The following is a 15,649-nucleotide window of genomic DNA, read 5'->3' as shown; positions in this document are numbered from 1 at the left end:
CAGCTTGCATCACATGGGAAACCTTGCTGATCTTTTCCTTTTGGAAATTCTTAATGCTCAAAGATTGGAATATTTCATTCCCTCCCTTGACAAAAACATGGCTCACTGCCTTGTCTGGAGGTGGTGGGATTGTCTGGCATGAACTGATGAGGTCTCTTCAGCCAGCCCTGCGCTGTTGGGTCTAAAAAGCAGTGAAATTCCAATGTGAAGGATTCTTTTTCCCATTTAGCATCCTGAGTATCCACAGGCAGTTCTGGGGCTTCGCTTGCAGGACCGTGGGCTGAGCATGGTGTGACAATGTAGTGCCTGGAATTGTGATAATCCCAGAAGAGGGGTGAAGCTTTCTCCAGCCCTCACACACCACACGCTGCCTCCGAGTTCTCGAGGACTAGATGTGTGAAGTGTTCCTGACCAGCAGTGTCTTGATGTGTTTGTAGCATCTGACCTAGTCACACATTCCTGACTGGAGTCTTCCTGTCACCTCCAAGGAATCTGCATCAAGGCCATCAATTTTTATCTCCTTCATCACAAGGAAAATCTTTCGCATCTTGCCTGAGTGTTAGGGCAGGAAACCAGCTCTCTTCCTCGGCAGCTTCAGGGGCTGCCCAGCTCTTGTGTCGGGATTATCTTCGATTCTGTCGTCAGGGAAAGGATGGCAGAGGAGGAGGCAGCCCAGCAGAACAGAAAGCTGCCCTCTTCATCCCAGCAACTGGAATTCCCTGTGGGAGATCTGCTGCTTCCTTTCATCTCTCTGCCTGTGGGTTAGGGCTGCTCTCTGCCCGTTTAATCCGGCACCACCTGGAGCAGTTTCTGCAGCCCTTTCATCCGAGCTCATCCAGGCAGGATACCTTTTAAGAAGGAATGCACTCATCACCTCTGCATCAGCAGTCACCTACACTTGATTTATTCCATATTTTTTCCCAGCGTATTTGGATGGTTTGGTGTAGCTTGAGCTACACGTTGGTGTCAAATAATGGCTCTGGGCCTCGTGTGTGAGAAGCTCCTGTTTGGAACCATACCCTGGGCATCAGCTGGTCTCAGGCTGGTCAGAGAATTATTTCATGTGGATTTCCCTGGGAATGGGGACACTTCTCTGCATTGTGTGGTGATGAAGTTTAACTTTGCTCGCTTTTAGAGCCTCTGAGAGGAAACTGAAGTAACACCAGCGTGAAAAGTGTCATCCTGCAGAGCCTTAGTGCATGTGTGATCTGAGCTAGACTTGTAGGACTGTGCAGAGCTGAATGAAATCACTGCCCCAGCTGTCTCTTTGTGCAGACTTCTCCACATCCCTGATTTTGCAGCAATGAAATGTTTTTGTCTGTGTTTCTCCTGCAGGAAGTTCCACAAGAAGCTGGGCCAGCAGGCCTGGCTGGTTGCTGCTATTACTGCCACGGAGTTCCTGATCGTCGTCAAGTACGATCCCTACACGCTCACCCTCTCCCTGCCCTTCTACATCACCCAGTGCTGGATCCTGGGGATTATCCTGGTGCTCACCTGGACGGCCTGGCGCTTCTTCATTCGGTGAGTGGGGCTGGCCAGGGTTTTAGGAGGATTTGTTCCACCCCCACCCTCAAATGTGCTTCCCTAGGGAGAGAGCACAGCTCTCCTGGGTGGGTGCAAGTTCTGAAATAAACAGGGAGTTCTCTGGGCCCGATCCTGGCAGTTTCCTGTCTGGATCATGGAAAGCAGCTGCACAGAGCCTAAGGAATTAGCAGCCTTGCAGTATTGGAAGGAACACAGAAGGAAGCTGGAGAGGGGCTCCACATATCAGGGGCTGGAGGGGCAGAACAAGGGGGAATGGCTCTGCACTGACAGAGAGCAGGGCTTGATGTGGTATGGGGAGAAATGAGGGTGCTGAGGCCCTGGCTAGCATGGAGAAGCTGTGGCTGCCCCATCCCTGGAAGTGTCCAAGGCCAGGTTGGATGGAGTAGCCTGGGATAGTGGAAGGTGTCCCTGCCCGTGGGAATGGGGTGGGCTTTAGGATCCCGTTCAACCCAAACCATTCCACGACTGAAGCGCAGCGCCGCGTGGAGGGGGCAGCAGTGGCTGCTCCTGCAGGCTTGGCTGCTGTGCTCTGGCAGAGAGAGGGGAGAGCCAGGTCACCAGCCAGAAACACAAAGTGCCAGCGAATCAGTGCCATCAGCAGCTGTAGAAATGCCCAGTCAGAGGCTCCAGTGAGCTGTTATCCCCAGGAAGCTCCGTGCAGAGAGGTTCCCTTGCCGTTCTTCCTGCGGTCTGGAACCGCGCGCTGTGTGTGTTGCAGGGACATCACCCTGCGGTACAAGGAGATCCGGCGGCAGAAGCAGGAGCACAGGCACGAGAAGGACAAGTGCCTGAGCAACGGAGACGGACACTCAGCCCTGCTGGATGAGCCCGACGGGAGCAAACTCCGGGAGAGGAAGCTCTGAGCGCGGACACGGGGCTGACAGGAACTCGTGGTGCCCGAGCGGGGCTGGTGCACGGTCCCACCCTTATCCTACCTAACTCCTAATTGTCGTTGTTAGCGTTCCAGCGTGTGGGAATCCTCTCGGGGGAGGATGGCACTGGCACAGCCCCCCTCTCTCCTCGTGTCACCGGGGGAGGAAGTCTGTGTGGAGGGAGGTCAGTGCTGACCCCACGCACGGGGCGAGGCCTTCACCGGGTGCTGAGAGTCTGCCTCGGAACCAGGTGTGGAGACGGGGGGCTCAGAGCGCGGCTCACAGGGATCTGCTGCTCCATTCCCAGGGAACTGAGAGCTCCGTGGGGCGTTTGGGCATTAGGAACACTTGTTTTGGAGTGTACAGAGACCAGGCACGGGAAATGAATTCTGTTCTTCCTGCTGGAACTACCTGGAGCTGTGGAGGAGGATTGGGTGAGGTGTTCAGCGAGGTGGCCATGGGGACACGTGGCCAAGCTGCGTTCCTTGCACAGGATGTACCACACTACACTGCTGTTCCTGCCCTTCTGCAGGGCATCCCGCTAACTTCCAACGTCCTGGAGCGGCCTGCGGCACGTGGGCGGTGTGTCCCAGCTCTGGGGGGACAGACAACTTCTCCTTAGCTCTTATTTTTAATTTCTCTTTTAGTCTCGGTCATCTCTTAAATGTAAGGGAAGGTGAAGTGAGAAAGGTCAACCTGCCTTCGCTCTGCGGAGTAAAACGTGTCACAAGCAGAAACTGGGAGTGTCCCATCAGTCTGGAGTTCTTTGCTTCCTCCTCAGCTGGGTTCGTGTCCTCACCGCAGGGGCTTTGCTCTGGGGTCTGACAGCGCTCTGCCACCCTTTGTCACTGCCCCGTTCCTTCCAGGATAGCTCCAGAGTGAGGGGTTTCTGGGAAAGCTGGTTGGGAAAGCTGCAGTGTCACAGCCCCATCCCTGTCCCCCCTTCCAGCAGCAGCCCCAGGCCAGGCACGTCCCTGGCACGGCACGGCACAGCCAGGGAGCATCCTGAGCCAGGCAGTGTTTCTGCTGGTGACTCAGCATCCTGGAAAGGGAATTGGAAGCCTGGGCTGCTTTGTTTCCCCAGGTCATTATTCCAAAATGTGAGAGCTCCACTAACGCACATGGATTCTGTGCCCTCACGTCGCTGTCCCGGGCACTGACGTCACCCTGTCACTGCTTAATCCAATCTGCCTGGTTTTCAGGGAAGTGTTTATCCAGAAGAAAATGGCATAAACACCACAGTACAGATTCAAGAGTGCAGCCCCAAACTTTTGAAGTGGCAGGAGCTTGCAGAGCTGCTGCCCTGCGCACATCCCGTTTGGTCTTGTGTGGGAATGACAGCCAACATTCCCAGCTTTAGTGACTCAAATACTTGCCACCTATAACAGGTGGGCCATGGGCAGTCTGGAAGTCGGGAATCTCCAGTTGGGGATGTGGCCAGGTGACCTGGGGAGGCCTTGTCACTGCACCCCCTCCCACCAAATGGCCACTTACCCCCACTGGCAACACCTGGTGAGGAAAATCCAGAAAGATCCGGGAGCTTTGACCTCATACATGAACCACTGACTCATCTGTCTGCATCCAGGGGATCCCAGGGATAATCTGGATCCTGTCCATGTGTGCTGGTTTGTCCTTTGGGATAAAGAGTGTCTGTGGGTCCTCTTTTGACACCTCACACACGGAGCCAGGGGGCTGAGGGGGCTTGTGCTGTGTCCTCTCCAGCACATGGGATGGGTGGATGGATGCTGGGCCTCGAGGTAAGGAATGTGTCCAGCTTTTCAGGGGAAAAAAAGTGGGCTCTGGTCATTGCAAGCTTGCCTGGATTTAGGAATCCTTTTGTGACGGTCTCGAAGCAGCCTCAGACGAGACGGAAGGAAGCCAAGAGTCCTCATGGGGATAACATTCGGTGTGGTCTGAAATGGGACCCTCCCTGTGGAGAGGGCAGAGGTGGCCGGCTCCTGCTTCCACACACGGGAGAGTCCGGCTCACCTGGAACAGGTCTCCCACCTGTGGTCACACCGATTTCATGGAGAGCATGGCCAAAGGTAAGTGTTGGCTTTAAAAAGGAGGGGGTTTTAGTAGGTGAGTTGGTGTCTGTCTGAGGCTGGATGAATCCAGGTGCCCAGCTTGGAGATTTCCAAACCTCAGCCTGATCCAGTCCCGTCTGGAGCAGCTCTGGGGATCGCTTTTGTCCAGTCTGGAGCGGTGAGCACTGCAGGAGGGTGCTGGGTCCCAGGCTGTCCTGTAGAGGGACATCCTGCCACATCCCTGGAGATGCACAGGAGCTTTGGGAAGCGGAGAAGGACCACGGCCTGCTCTTTTCCAGAGGAAAAGAGGAAGAGCCAGGAAGCCTCGTGGAAAGGAGCCTTGGCTGCAGGAGGAGGCAGCTCCCCTTACCCAGGCAGCATTTTTGGTGCAGTCAAAACTTGCTGTGTTTTGTCCCTGAAAATGAACTTCCTACCAGGAAGATCATGGGAGCATCTCCCAGTGCTGCCCTCCTTGGATTCTTGCCAGAGCAGGGAGCCTGCAGCCAGCCTTGAGCTGGCCCTGTGGGTGGCTGTGGGTGTTCCTGGGAATTACAGGTCCTCTGGAATGTCACGCTGCTCCGTGGCCTCTGACCCCACCTTTTCTCAGGTTGTGTGGGTGTTTATTCCCCACAAAACAGCAATTATTCCATTTTCTCCCAGCAAAGTGTTTCTCCTGCTGTCTGAAGTTGCTCCTTGCTGCCCTGGAAGTCGCCTGACATTAAGGTGAGGTGGCTGAAGCCATAGATATGAAGGCCAGGAAAGGGAGGATCCCACTGGAGGGTGTGAAGGCACATTTTCCAGTGCTTGTGGTGTGGTGGGCGTGGAGCCAAACTGTCCAAAGGGCTTTTGGGGCCAGATCCCAAAATGTTCCACTTTCTGCAGCAGAGGGAGAGGATCTGATGGTTTTTCGTAAGAACATCCAAAGCCAAGATCTTGCTGGACAGCCCCAGGTGCCCCTGTGGCCAGGAGGGACACACAGCTGGAAGCTGCCTGGGACAAGGGAGAACCCAAGGATTCGGTTTGGGGTGGTGATCCAGAGTCCCCAAGGGGCTCTGCACCCTTTGAGGGATAAGGGGAGGGGACATGAGGCCCAGTGGAGAGAGGAACCCTCATCGGGATCTATGGGGAGGAGCAGCTGGAGATGCAGAGTTTCGGTGGGATGGATGGAGGAGTCCCTGGGGAGGGGGATTTGGAGAAGTCTGGTATGGTCAAGCACACAGCAGAGGATCTCTGGTGTGGGATGAGGGATCTGGCATTGTCCCTCCTCACTCCTGGCTGGCATTTGAGGTGCGGTTACAGGGAGTTGAGGGGGTTGGGGTGATTTTTTTTTTTTTTTTTTTTTTTACGCCAACTTTCTCAGGAAAGCTGGGAACGCCTGGCAGGCAAACCAGAGTGAGGGAGCCCCGGGGTCCCCAGGCTCTGGCGGGGGGCTCTGGCTGGGCTGAGCCAAGCCCCGGGGAGGGTCCGGCGAGCGCAGAGACCGCCCAGCTCATGGCACGGACGAGCGGCGGCTCCGCCCCGGGCTGGGCTGGGCGAGGGAGCGGAGCCGCTCCCGGTCCCGCACCGCCGGGAAGCATCCCGGCCGTGAGGGGGGGCATCCCGCATCCCGGGGCTGGGCTCTATACCCGCGGGGACCCCCGGGCAGCGGCGGGGGGCTCTGCCCGCTCCCGGCTGCCGGGAAGCATCCCGGGGCTTGGGGAGACCCGTGGATCCCGGGGCTGAGCTCGGGGACCCCCGGGCGGCGCGGGGGGCTCTGCCCGGTCCCCACCGCCGGCCGGGCGGGCCCCGGGGGTCGCAGGGTCCCCTCTCCCCCGTGGGAGCAGTTCCAGCTCGGCGGATGCCGGGGCCGCCCCGGGGTCCCCGCGCTCCCCGCAGGTCCCTGAGGATTTGTTCCTACCCAGGTAAAGCGCTGGGAGCACCGGTTTGGGTGGGACGTGTTCCCTCTGGGGGCTGCGGAGGGCGATGGGTGAGAGCGGAGCCCAAATCCTTCTGTTTCGGCGACTTTGGGGCGCATCTTTATTCCTGCCAAGAGCAAACTCCATCCCGCTTCTGTGCCCTGCGGATGGAGGCCAGGCAGGGCTGGAGAGGGGTGGAAGGGGCTGGCGGAGCAGCGCTGCAGGACCGGCACCGCCGCTCAGCTGAGGTCAGCCCGGGCTCAGCACACCGGCCACGGGTGCCTGGGGCAGGACAGGGAGGGAGGATGAGCAGGGAGATCGCTGGGACCTGGATCGGGACATTTGTGGACTGCAGCGTGCTCGGGGGGCTCATAGCCGGGTTGGTCCGGGTGCTTCGGGACCTGCAATTGGGATTTCTCTGCCTGTGGCCTTGGCAGCAGAGAGGTGACATCCCATGAAGGCTGAGGGACCCCGTTTTCCAGGGGGGACATGTGGCTTTGATGCCGTTTTTCTTTCCCTTGTTGAGCTGTTTTATTGTCCCTCCAAGCAGGAGAAGGGACCTGAGCTCTGCAGCAGCTCCCAAGGAAAATGGAGCTGCCCTGGTGTTGGGATGGATGGAGAGGGCTCTGCACCCCACACCAGGGCTCTGCAGCCTGATCTTGAGTTCCGTGGGTGAAAAATCCATCAATCCCTGTGCTACCCACAGTGCCTCTTCCCAATGCCTCAGGCTTGATTTCCCGGGGATTTGAGCGGCAGGTCAGGGGGAAGTCAGAGCAGCTCGGTGCAATGCTCCAGGGAAGAGCTTAGTTAACAAAAAAAAAAAGAAAAAAAAGCCATAAATCCTTCCCTGAGCACTTCCACCCCCGTTTCCTCACTGCTCAGGAGAGATTGATGCTGTTTTCCTAATAGGAAAATACCTCTGGGTTTCATCCCAGTGCTGAGGACTGCAGTCTCTTTCCAGGTGATGCCTTGGAAATCTGCTTAACTTGCTGCTTACAGCTCATTAGAGAAGGGAGGTTTTGGGGAGAGAAGCTCTGAAAGGAAAGAAAAATCAGAAATTCCTTTTAATTTCCAGAAGAAATTGGGAAGAGATGGGGGGGAGGGGGTTTAAAGGGCATGGTTGTCTTCCTGCAGGTAAAGTCAGTCCTGAAAACTTGGCTGTTTTCATACCAAAAATAACTGGGAAGCAAGGGGAGGAAGAGAGCACCTTGCTTGGGCACGGGGGATTTTCAGGGCATAAGAAGAGGCAGTTCAGGGTAAGTCTCCATCACGTTGCTCTGTTAAGATGTCAGTTTTCAGCACTAAACAGCAACGTGGGCCTTGAGCTGAGCTCAGTCTGTGACCTGAGCTCAGCACGTTCTCCGCCAGGGTAGGAATGTTTCATCCATTGCACAGGGATGGATACCTGTGCCAGGGGGAGGAGGGTGGGGAGGGACTGGGCGTCTCCCAGCCCCATCCCAGCAGCGCTGTCACTTTGGGTTCCATTTAGGTAACTCCTGTTATCCCAAGGATGGGCTGTGTGCCCCTGCAGGGGGGGCCAGGCCAGCACAGCTGGTATTCCATGCCATGAAATTCCCACTTTTACCTGTTAAAATCCAAGCCTGGATGGTTTTGGGGGGAGTTGATCACCTGGCCAGTGCCTGAGGCAGTGAACACCCACGGGGAGCTGGAAGGTGGGGCCCAGATATTGCAGATCCCTCTGGCTGAGGCCAATCCAGCTCCATGAGTGGGCTTTGGGAGTTCTGGAGAAGGGCTCTGAGGGAGGTGTGGGGGGTTTAGGTGCTGTGCTGAGGTCGTGTCCGCGTGGGGTTCTGTGGGATCCCACCAGCTCTCCCTGTGGGTCTGTGCTTCCCCGGCACAGATGCCAGGGAACAGGGAATGCTGATCAGTTCCCATTGGATTTGCTTGTTGGGTGTTTTTGGGGATCCCAAGCCCCCCTTTTCAGGAGTAGCTGGCTCGGATAAATCACCCTCAGCATCCATGACGCCTGTGCTAGGACCTGCCTGGGAGAGCAGCTTCCTTTCGACTTGACTGGGAAAAACCCTTTTTGGGGGGAAGGCGATGGAGCTTTCCCACTGCAGGAGCTGATTCCTGGGGAACAACATCCCCTAAACCCCACAGCGATCCCAAAATGGGGGAATGGGGCTGCCCCCCTCGGCTGGGGCCAGGGCAAAGCCTCATGAGAGGCTGGGAAACTGCAGGAGGGAAAGGAATATTTCAGCTGGAAAAGCAGCAAAGGGCCTTGAGGGCTCCTGGAGGGGAGACGTCCACACGCAGAGAGGTTGGGAATGTCGCCTGTTTAAAGGCTCCCGAGGTAAATCGAGCGGCTCTGCCCCTTCCCGAGGGTTCCTGTCCCTCCTTCAGCTCCTGCCGGTGGCTGAGAGGCTTCAGCGCGTTTGCTCAGCGCCTGGAAGCCGAGCCAAGGCCGGGAGCGATGGAGGGGGAGCCGTGATGGAGCGTCCCTGCTGGAAAATCACAGGGCATTCAATTCTCGAGTTCTTCCCCTTCATCCTAACGCCGTGTCTTGTGCATTCCAGGCTGTCCCGCTCGCAGGGAGCGTTTGCCATGGACACGGGGCACGTAAGCAGATCGCGCTTCAGTGGTGAGTCCTCCCCAGGGAGCCCGGGAAGGGTTCGGGGCAGAGCTGCTGGAGCTCACACTGAGGGGTTTTTGGGGGAAGGATTGGCTGGTCCTTGCTGCTTTCCATGGAGAGAACCCTCTGCTCCATGTTCCTGCTGGGTTTTGTTTACTAAAAAAAAGGGTAAAACCCTTAAAACATCTAAGTTTTCCAAGATGAGTGCTCAGCCCCAGGAATGAGTGGGAAGCAGGTTCCAGTTCAGCTGGGATTTGTGCTTGGAGTTCCTCAGAGGTAGGAGCCAGTAGAAGATTATTCTGCTATTTTTATTTTCGTTCCCAATTTTATTCCAAATTTTCCCCCTCCAGCAGGAGCCTGGGAGCTCCGGCACGGGAAACCTCCAACTGCTTCCCTCAGCATCCTTAGCTGGGATGCAGGGGTTAAGCAGAGCCCTTTAGGGGCTTGGGTTGGGGTGGATAAAACAGGACCCCGTCCCACCCCAGTGTTTAACCTCGGAGATCCCTGTGGGCTGCTCCCGGCATCCAGATCAGGCGGTTTGGGTGCGGATACTCAGTTCCTTCTGCTGTTCCCGCTGGAGGAGGGCTGGGGGGAGCAGCAGGTTGTCCCTGCGCTCGGATGCGATGTGGGAGTTCAGCCCGGCTTTGGGCTTTTCCCGGCTCCGAAGGAGGGAGCGCTGCGGCGTGATGATGCCGGAGGACTCCCCGGCAGCGCTCCGGGATGAGAATTCCCCTCTTTCCCCCTTTTCCCGTGCTGCACGGGGCGCTTGGTGCCGGAGTGATGGAGGCTGGTGCAATGCAGCACGAACCGCTCGCCGCCGAGCCCGGCGCTCCCTTCCCGCTCGCTCCGGCGGCGCCCGCGGGGCTCTGCCTGTTTCCAGCAGCTTTTCCTTCGGTTTTTCCCTTCTCCCGGCTTTTCTTGGCATCCCCAGGCAGCAGCTGGGCAGAGGGCGATGCAGATGTGCGCCGGGCACATCTGTCAGTGGGACAGAGCCGCAGCCGGCGCGGGAACCCCCGGCGCTCGCGGGGAAGCGGGGCTGGGACACAGGAGAACTTCACCTCCCGGGAAAGCCGAGCCAGGGCTGTCATTTTGGGGCCGGCAGAGCCTCTGCCTGACCCTTTTGCAGCCGCCCGGGAGCGAGCCGCGGTTTATCCCATCCCCAGAGCTCGGAGCCGAGCTGCGGGCTCATTCCCGGCATTGTCACCAGCTCACGGAGCCCCCTGTCCCCTGCAGCGGCCTCCAGCCCGCCGCGGTGGGAGATCGGGCTCTACGCCGCCGGCGCCTTGGCGCTGCTGGGAATCGCAGCCATCAACCTGTGGAAGCTCTGGCGCTCCGGGAGCTACCCGGCCCCTTCCCCCTTCCCCAACTATGACTACCGCTACCTGGAGCAGAAGTACGGAGCGGCGTGCCCGGACATCAGGAACAAGGTAAGGGGCGAAGCTGCGCTCGTCTCCTTCCCTTTGCGGTACGCGGGATGCCGGAGGGCTGGGAATATCTCCTGGATCCCCTCGCGAGGTGGGGGAAGAGCCACAGGCAGCAGCCCGGCGCTGCTGGAGCTTTTGAGGGGATCGCTGGAGCTGGGAGCTGCGGGAAGCTCCGGGCTCGCTGCCGCGGCAGCTTGAGGCCAGGCAGGGGCCGGGATGCGTCCAAGGAGGCGCCGGAGAAGCCCAGCTGTCCGGCTGAGCACGAAGGGATGGGATGGATGGGATGGGATGGATGGCAGCGCCTGCTTTCCTTTCCCTGGCAGCGAGGGCTGGCCCCGGGCTCGCAGCGGGCGCCAGGTCGGAGCTCTTCGTCCCGCAAGAGCAGCCTGAGGGCAGAGGACGCCTTGGAGAGCATCCAGGAGCTGGGCAGCCTGGAGCTGATGGGCAGAGAGCTGGGCCTGGCCCACTACGGCCCCCTGCGGAAATCCATCTCGGCCGACTCCCTCAACTCCATCTCGTCCATCGGGAACAACTTCGGGCAGGATTTCACGGTGGGGCAGGTGGAGGTGTCCATGGAGTACGACGGGAGGGCGGCCGCGCTGCACGTGACGCTGCTGCAGGGCAAGGACCTGCTGGAGAAGGAGGATGCGCGCTTCGAGTCCTGCTTCATGCGCATCAGCCTCCTGCCGGCCGAGCAGATCGTCGGCATCTCCCGGGTGAGCCCCTCGCTCCCACCCGGACCCCCGGGGTTTTGGGTGGCAGCGCCCCTCGGCCGCGTTCCCCAAGGAAGTGGCGGGGTTTGGGAGCAGGGAGCTGCAGGCGTGCCGGGATCAGGAATGGCTGGCACAGGATCTGGGGGATGTCAGCTCCCCAAGGCAGCGGTGGGGGTTTGGGAGCACGGGGTTCCAGGCTGGGCGTGGGGGATATGGGATTTGGGGGTGGGTCTCGGCTCCCCACAACAGCGGTGGGGTTTGGGAGCAGAGAGCTCTGGATTGGCACAGGATTTTGAGGGGTGTCCCAGGTGGGTTTGCACACCAGAAACCCGGCAGAGGCAGGAATGTCTCCCCCTTGGCTGGGATTCAGGCTGCCGTTGTCATCTCTGGTGGCAAGTTTTCCTGCTTGACTGTCCCTGCTGTGGAAGGGACACTGTGGCACGTGGAGAAAGTGGCCTGGGGTGGGATTTGGGTGGCAGTGGCAGTTTGGGCAGGTGCTGCTGGTGTCTTGCCATGGCCCCACAGTCCCTCTCCTCCCCACAGCAGCCCCAACGCTTCTCCCCCCCCACAAAGGATGTGGCAGTGGAAAATCCAGGTGCTGGATCTAGGGCAAAACCTCCCTTTTTAAGTGCCTCAAAAGCTGCTTTTGGAAAGCAGGAGCCTCCGTTTTCTTCCAGCAGCTCCTTTATTGCAGAGTCAGTTTGATTTAATCAGGATATTCGAGCAAGGAGTGGGAATTTGCATCCCATTAAGGCACCTCTCCACTGGGATGGAGGTGCTGCTCCATCCACACAAACCGGCTGCTGCCCCCAAAATGTTTCCACAGTGCCCTGTTAGACCATTTTTCCATCCAAATCTCTGGCTCTTTATTTATGCTCTGGAGATATTTATTATTTAGTGTCATTATTTATAATTCACCAGCACAATTTACCTCCTCAGCTGCCCCAAGGCCATGGATAAAGGCCCAGCCGCATTTTTTTTTTTTTTTTTTCCCCAGTGCTTCTGGAGGGATTTTAAATAGCAGCTCCTGTTTGGTTGCGCTCGATCCAGAGCTCCCAAAATACAGCGTGGGCTGCAGACAGACAGTCTGAAAAATCTGTAGGGCTTTAAAATCTGCTCCTCACACAGAGGAACTTCAATCCCCAGGGAACTCTGGAGGTTGGTGGTATCCAGTGGGAGAGCATGGACTAAGAGGGCAGGAATGGCAGGTACTGCCTTTGTGTCCTTCATCCCAGGGATGGAGCAGGTTTAGGAGCGGAGTGAGACCGGAGAGAGTCTTTGGGAGAGGTGAACCCTCTCCTGGGGGGCTTTGGGGGTGACACAGCCCCACAGAGAGGTCCCTCCTCCACCCAGATTTGGGTGGCTTTGGGGAGCTGGTGGTTCCACTTTGCTCTGTGATACCCATGGCTGCAGCTTTCCATCCCAGGGGACAAACCCCTGGTTTGCCTGTGACATCTTAGATGTTGAAGCAAGGCTAGAGTAGGGGAAAAAGCCATCCCTAAATCCACGATTTCAGAGCATTTCCCTTCGGCCAGTCCCTTGGGATCAGCACCCGCAGGATGAGCCGTGGGAGCTGCTGCTGCCTCTGCTCCCAGGGAATGACATGGCACAGGGACAGCATCAGCCAAACAGCAGCATTCCCGCTGGGCACGTTCAGGAGTTGGTTCTGCTTGGAGAAGGGCTGGGGGTGACACCTTGTAGCCATGAATCTTGTTGCCTGATGTGGCCAAGCTGGATGTGCATCCGCACTCCCGGGGGGTCGGGATGTATCTGAGAGCACTGGGCCAATGCTGATTCTCTGATTAAAATAATTAACAGGCACTGGGGCAGGTCACAGCCCTGATTTTCACCCCAACGACTGAGCAGTTGCTGTGGTCAGGTCGGGAATACATCATCCCGACTGGAAGGGGCGTGCCCTGGGGGTGCCCTCCCTGCCCTCCTCGCAATTCCCATGAAACGGGGTAGAGCAGGGATGCAGCCCCAAGCCCCACGGGTGCCAGGGCTATCCCCGCTTCCCACGGCAGATCCAGAGGAGCTCCTACTCTGTGGCCTTCGACGAGCGCTTCTCGGTGCCGCTGGATCCGGCGGCGCTGGAGGAGAACAGCCTGCGCTTCTCCGTCTTCGGCATCGACGAGGACGAGCGGAGCGTCAGCACCGGCGTGGCCGAGCTCAAGCTCTCCGACCTGGACCTGGCCACGCGCCCCTTCAACGCCTGGCTCTACCTGCAGGACACCAACAAGGTGAGCCAGGAGCGTCCCGTCTCCCAGCCGGGGTTTGGGGCGTCGTCGTTGTGTCCCGGACGTCGTGTCCTGGATGTTGTGTCCCACAGGCGGTGGACACGGTGGGGGAGATCCTGCTCTCCCTGAGTTACCTGCCCACGGCCGAGCGGCTCACGGTGGTGGTGGTCAAAGCCAAGAACCTCGTGTGGAGCAGTGGGAAGGTGACCGCAGGTGAGGGGGGCTCCCCGGTGGGGTTTGTCCGGATTTGTCCCATTTGCTATGCGGGATTGGCTCCCCGTGAGGACAGACCTGCTGGGAAGGGCCACCAGAAAGGGTCCCCCTGCTTTCTCCACGTCGCTGGGGACACGTGTGGCTGATCCCTCTCCTGCCCTCCGAGCAGATCCCTTCGTCAAGGTGTACCTGCTGCAGGACGGGAGGAAGATCAGCAAGAAGAAGACAGCAGTGAAGAGGGGAGACACCAACCCCGTGTTCAACGAGGCCATGATCTTCTCCGTGCCGGCCATTGTGCTCCAGGTCTGGTTTGGGGTGGATGCGTGGGGGCTGTTGGGAGAGGTGTGGATGTGTGGAAATGGCTGCTGGAGTGGGGATGTGCGTGGGGACTCTTGGGGAGGGTACGGATGCGTGGGTTGGGATATAGCAGGGTGCACAACAGGGATGGTTTGGTACGGGGCACAGAGGGCCGTGTGCACGTGGGGTGTGCCAGCTTGGGTGGGGATGCCCGGATGCCTTGGCTCTGTGGGCGCGTGTCCCCGTGGAGAGGGCACGGGGATCCGTGTCCGTGGGGGATCCGTGTGCGGTGACGGCCCCGTGCCCCCAGGAGCTGTCCCTGCGCGTGACGGTGGCCGAGAGCGGCGAGGACGGCCGCGGTGACAACACGGGCCACGTGCTCATCGGGCCGGCGGCCAGCGGGATGGGCACCACGCACTGGAACCAAATGCTGGCCACGCTCCGCAAGCCCGTCTCCATGTGGCACCCGCTCCGCAGGAATTAGGCCGGATCCTGGGGACAGCGGGCCCGGAGCGGGGACTTGGTGGCACCCTGCAAGGCCGAGCTGCCGGCACTGAGGGGCCCAAAATACCCGGAGCAGGGACAGAGCGGCTCCGTGGGGACGTTCCAGGTCGCCCTCACGCGCGTTGGGCCGGACCTGCCGGAAAGGAGCTCAAATGGACCGAAACCAGCAGGAACCTCCCCAAACCGCGGCTCCTCCGCACGCTCCCGATGGCCTCGAACTCCACGGAATCCTCAAACGTGGACTCTGAGCGAGGGAGAGCGGGGGATTCCTTTGGAAGGTGGTTTTGGGGCAGGAATCATGAGGGGGTTGATAAAAGCCAGCCTGGCGTGGGCGGTGATCCTGAGGGGATCTTTTGTACTGACTTTGGTGCGCCGTGCCAGGGTTGGAAGGTTTCCAGCGAGAATGGAAAAAGGGAGCAATAACAGCAGAAAATCAATTGTTACATGCGGCTTCTCCTCCCGTCTGTTCCCCCCACACAGTGAATCCCTGCCCATCTCCACTGGCTGCACAGGCAGGGATTGGTTTCCAACCTCTTGGGTTTGGGGTCAGATCCACGCTGGGAATCATCCCCTAAAGGTCCAGTAGGATCAGGGGCAGACACTTTTCCAACCCAAACTCGCCCTCAAAGTGCTCGGGACAGCACTGCATATTCCTGCTCCTTAACACAACTCTCACAGCTGGGGATTGCTTTTTCCAGCCCTTAATCCTGCACTTGGGTTGTGACTCACCCTGTAACCCAATTTATCCAAGATTTGGGCAGAGAGAGGAACATCTTGGCCTTGTGACCTGAGGCAGGTGGGAAAGGTCCCCAGTTTCATAATTTTTAGGACCTACTGTTTCAGGAAGAAGGGAGAGGAAAAGCCTGCATGAATCTTGTCTGCTGGCGGGCTCTGGCCCAAGCCGGTTTGGGATTTTGGGGGAGATAATTCCCACTCTGGTTTGTGGAGGGTGATGGAGCCCCTCATGGCACAGGCTGGAGAGCAGAGGATGCACTGGGGCCACATTCCCTTGCCTGGGGCCTTGGCTTTTCCATGCCAGCAGGATGCTGCTGGGGAGCCAGGCTGGAAAAATCTGGGGCTCTCTGAGGCCCTGTGCCATGAAATTGGCACCATGGGATGAGCATCGGCTGGGATGTGGCTGCTTGGAGGATCTGGGCAGGGAAAAAGGTGTACAAGAGCCGTTTATCCATTTTTCCCTGATTAAAAACTGACTCCAAGGTGAGTTATCCCCTGAGCTGGTGGCACTTTTCCCTTCCCATTGTCCTGCCTGACTTTCCTTTGGGACTGTGGCTGTGATGCTCCTGTTCCATCGCCCCCCTCTGCTCCGGC

The 15,649-nt window shown here is 58.5% G+C and overlaps 2 protein-coding genes across 7 annotated transcripts in view; both read left to right on the top strand.

Annotated features, from left to right (window-relative positions):
• PTDSS2 (phosphatidylserine synthase 2) overlaps positions 1 to 3,154 on the top strand; it is a 29,995-nt gene extending 26,841 nt beyond the window's left edge. For both annotated transcript variants that reach the window (XM_040066413.2, XM_040066414.2), the window contains exons 11-12: positions 1,336 to 1,521; positions 2,264 to 3,154. In XM_040066413.2, the coding sequence (XP_039922347.1) occupies positions 1,336 to 1,521; positions 2,264 to 2,408 (331 nt within the window). In that variant the 3' untranslated portion in view covers positions 2,409 to 3,154. The remainder of the gene's footprint in view (positions 1 to 1,335; positions 1,522 to 2,263) is intronic.
• Positions 3,155 to 3,296: 142 nt separating this feature from the next.
• On the top strand, positions 3,297 to 15,554 carry SYT12 (synaptotagmin 12). 5 transcript variants are annotated; one of them, XM_040066411.1, is made up of 9 exons: positions 3,297 to 4,462; positions 5,105 to 5,167; positions 8,877 to 8,941; positions 10,166 to 10,359; positions 10,680 to 11,072; positions 13,094 to 13,309; positions 13,399 to 13,519; positions 13,689 to 13,822; positions 14,127 to 15,554. In XM_040066411.1, the coding sequence occupies exons 3-9, from the start codon at positions 8,905 to 8,907 to the stop codon at positions 14,298 to 14,300; spliced, it is 1,269 nt and encodes a 422-aa protein (XP_039922345.1). In that variant the 5' UTR covers positions 3,297 to 4,462; positions 5,105 to 5,167; positions 8,877 to 8,904; the 3' UTR covers positions 14,301 to 15,554. The 5 variants fall into 5 exon arrangements, with proteins under 5 accessions (XP_039922345.1, XP_039922342.1, XP_039922346.1 ...); XM_040066408.1 differs by having other exon boundaries at positions 4,744 to 5,167; XM_040066409.1 differs by lacking the exons at positions 3,297 to 4,462; positions 5,105 to 5,167 and adding exons at positions 6,210 to 6,345; positions 7,474 to 7,595.
• The last annotated feature ends 95 nt before the right edge of the window (positions 15,555 to 15,649 follow it).

The sequence above is a fragment of the Hirundo rustica genome, chromosome 6 (genome assembly GCF_015227805.2).
Source record: "Hirundo rustica isolate bHirRus1 chromosome 6, bHirRus1.pri.v3, whole genome shotgun sequence".
In the NCBI taxonomy this organism is placed as follows: domain Eukaryota; kingdom Metazoa; phylum Chordata; class Aves; order Passeriformes; family Hirundinidae; genus Hirundo; species Hirundo rustica.
Note: the sequence above shows the minus strand (reverse complement) of the source record. Positions and strands in the feature narration are given on the sequence as shown.

Coding starts and splice junctions, on each gene's coding strand:
- SYT12 (XM_040066408.1), top strand. CDS start 4,336: ATGGGACCCTCCCTGTGGAGAGGGCAGAGGTGGCCGGCTCCTGCTTCC. Junction 4,463..4,743: donor CATGGAGAGCATGGCCAAAG/GTAAGTGTTGGC, acceptor GCTCTTTTCCAG/AGGAAAAGAGGAAGAGCCAG. Junction 5,168..8,876: donor GGAAGTCGCCTGACATTAAG/GTGAGGTGGCTG, acceptor TGTGCATTCCAG/GCTGTCCCGCTCGCAGGGAG.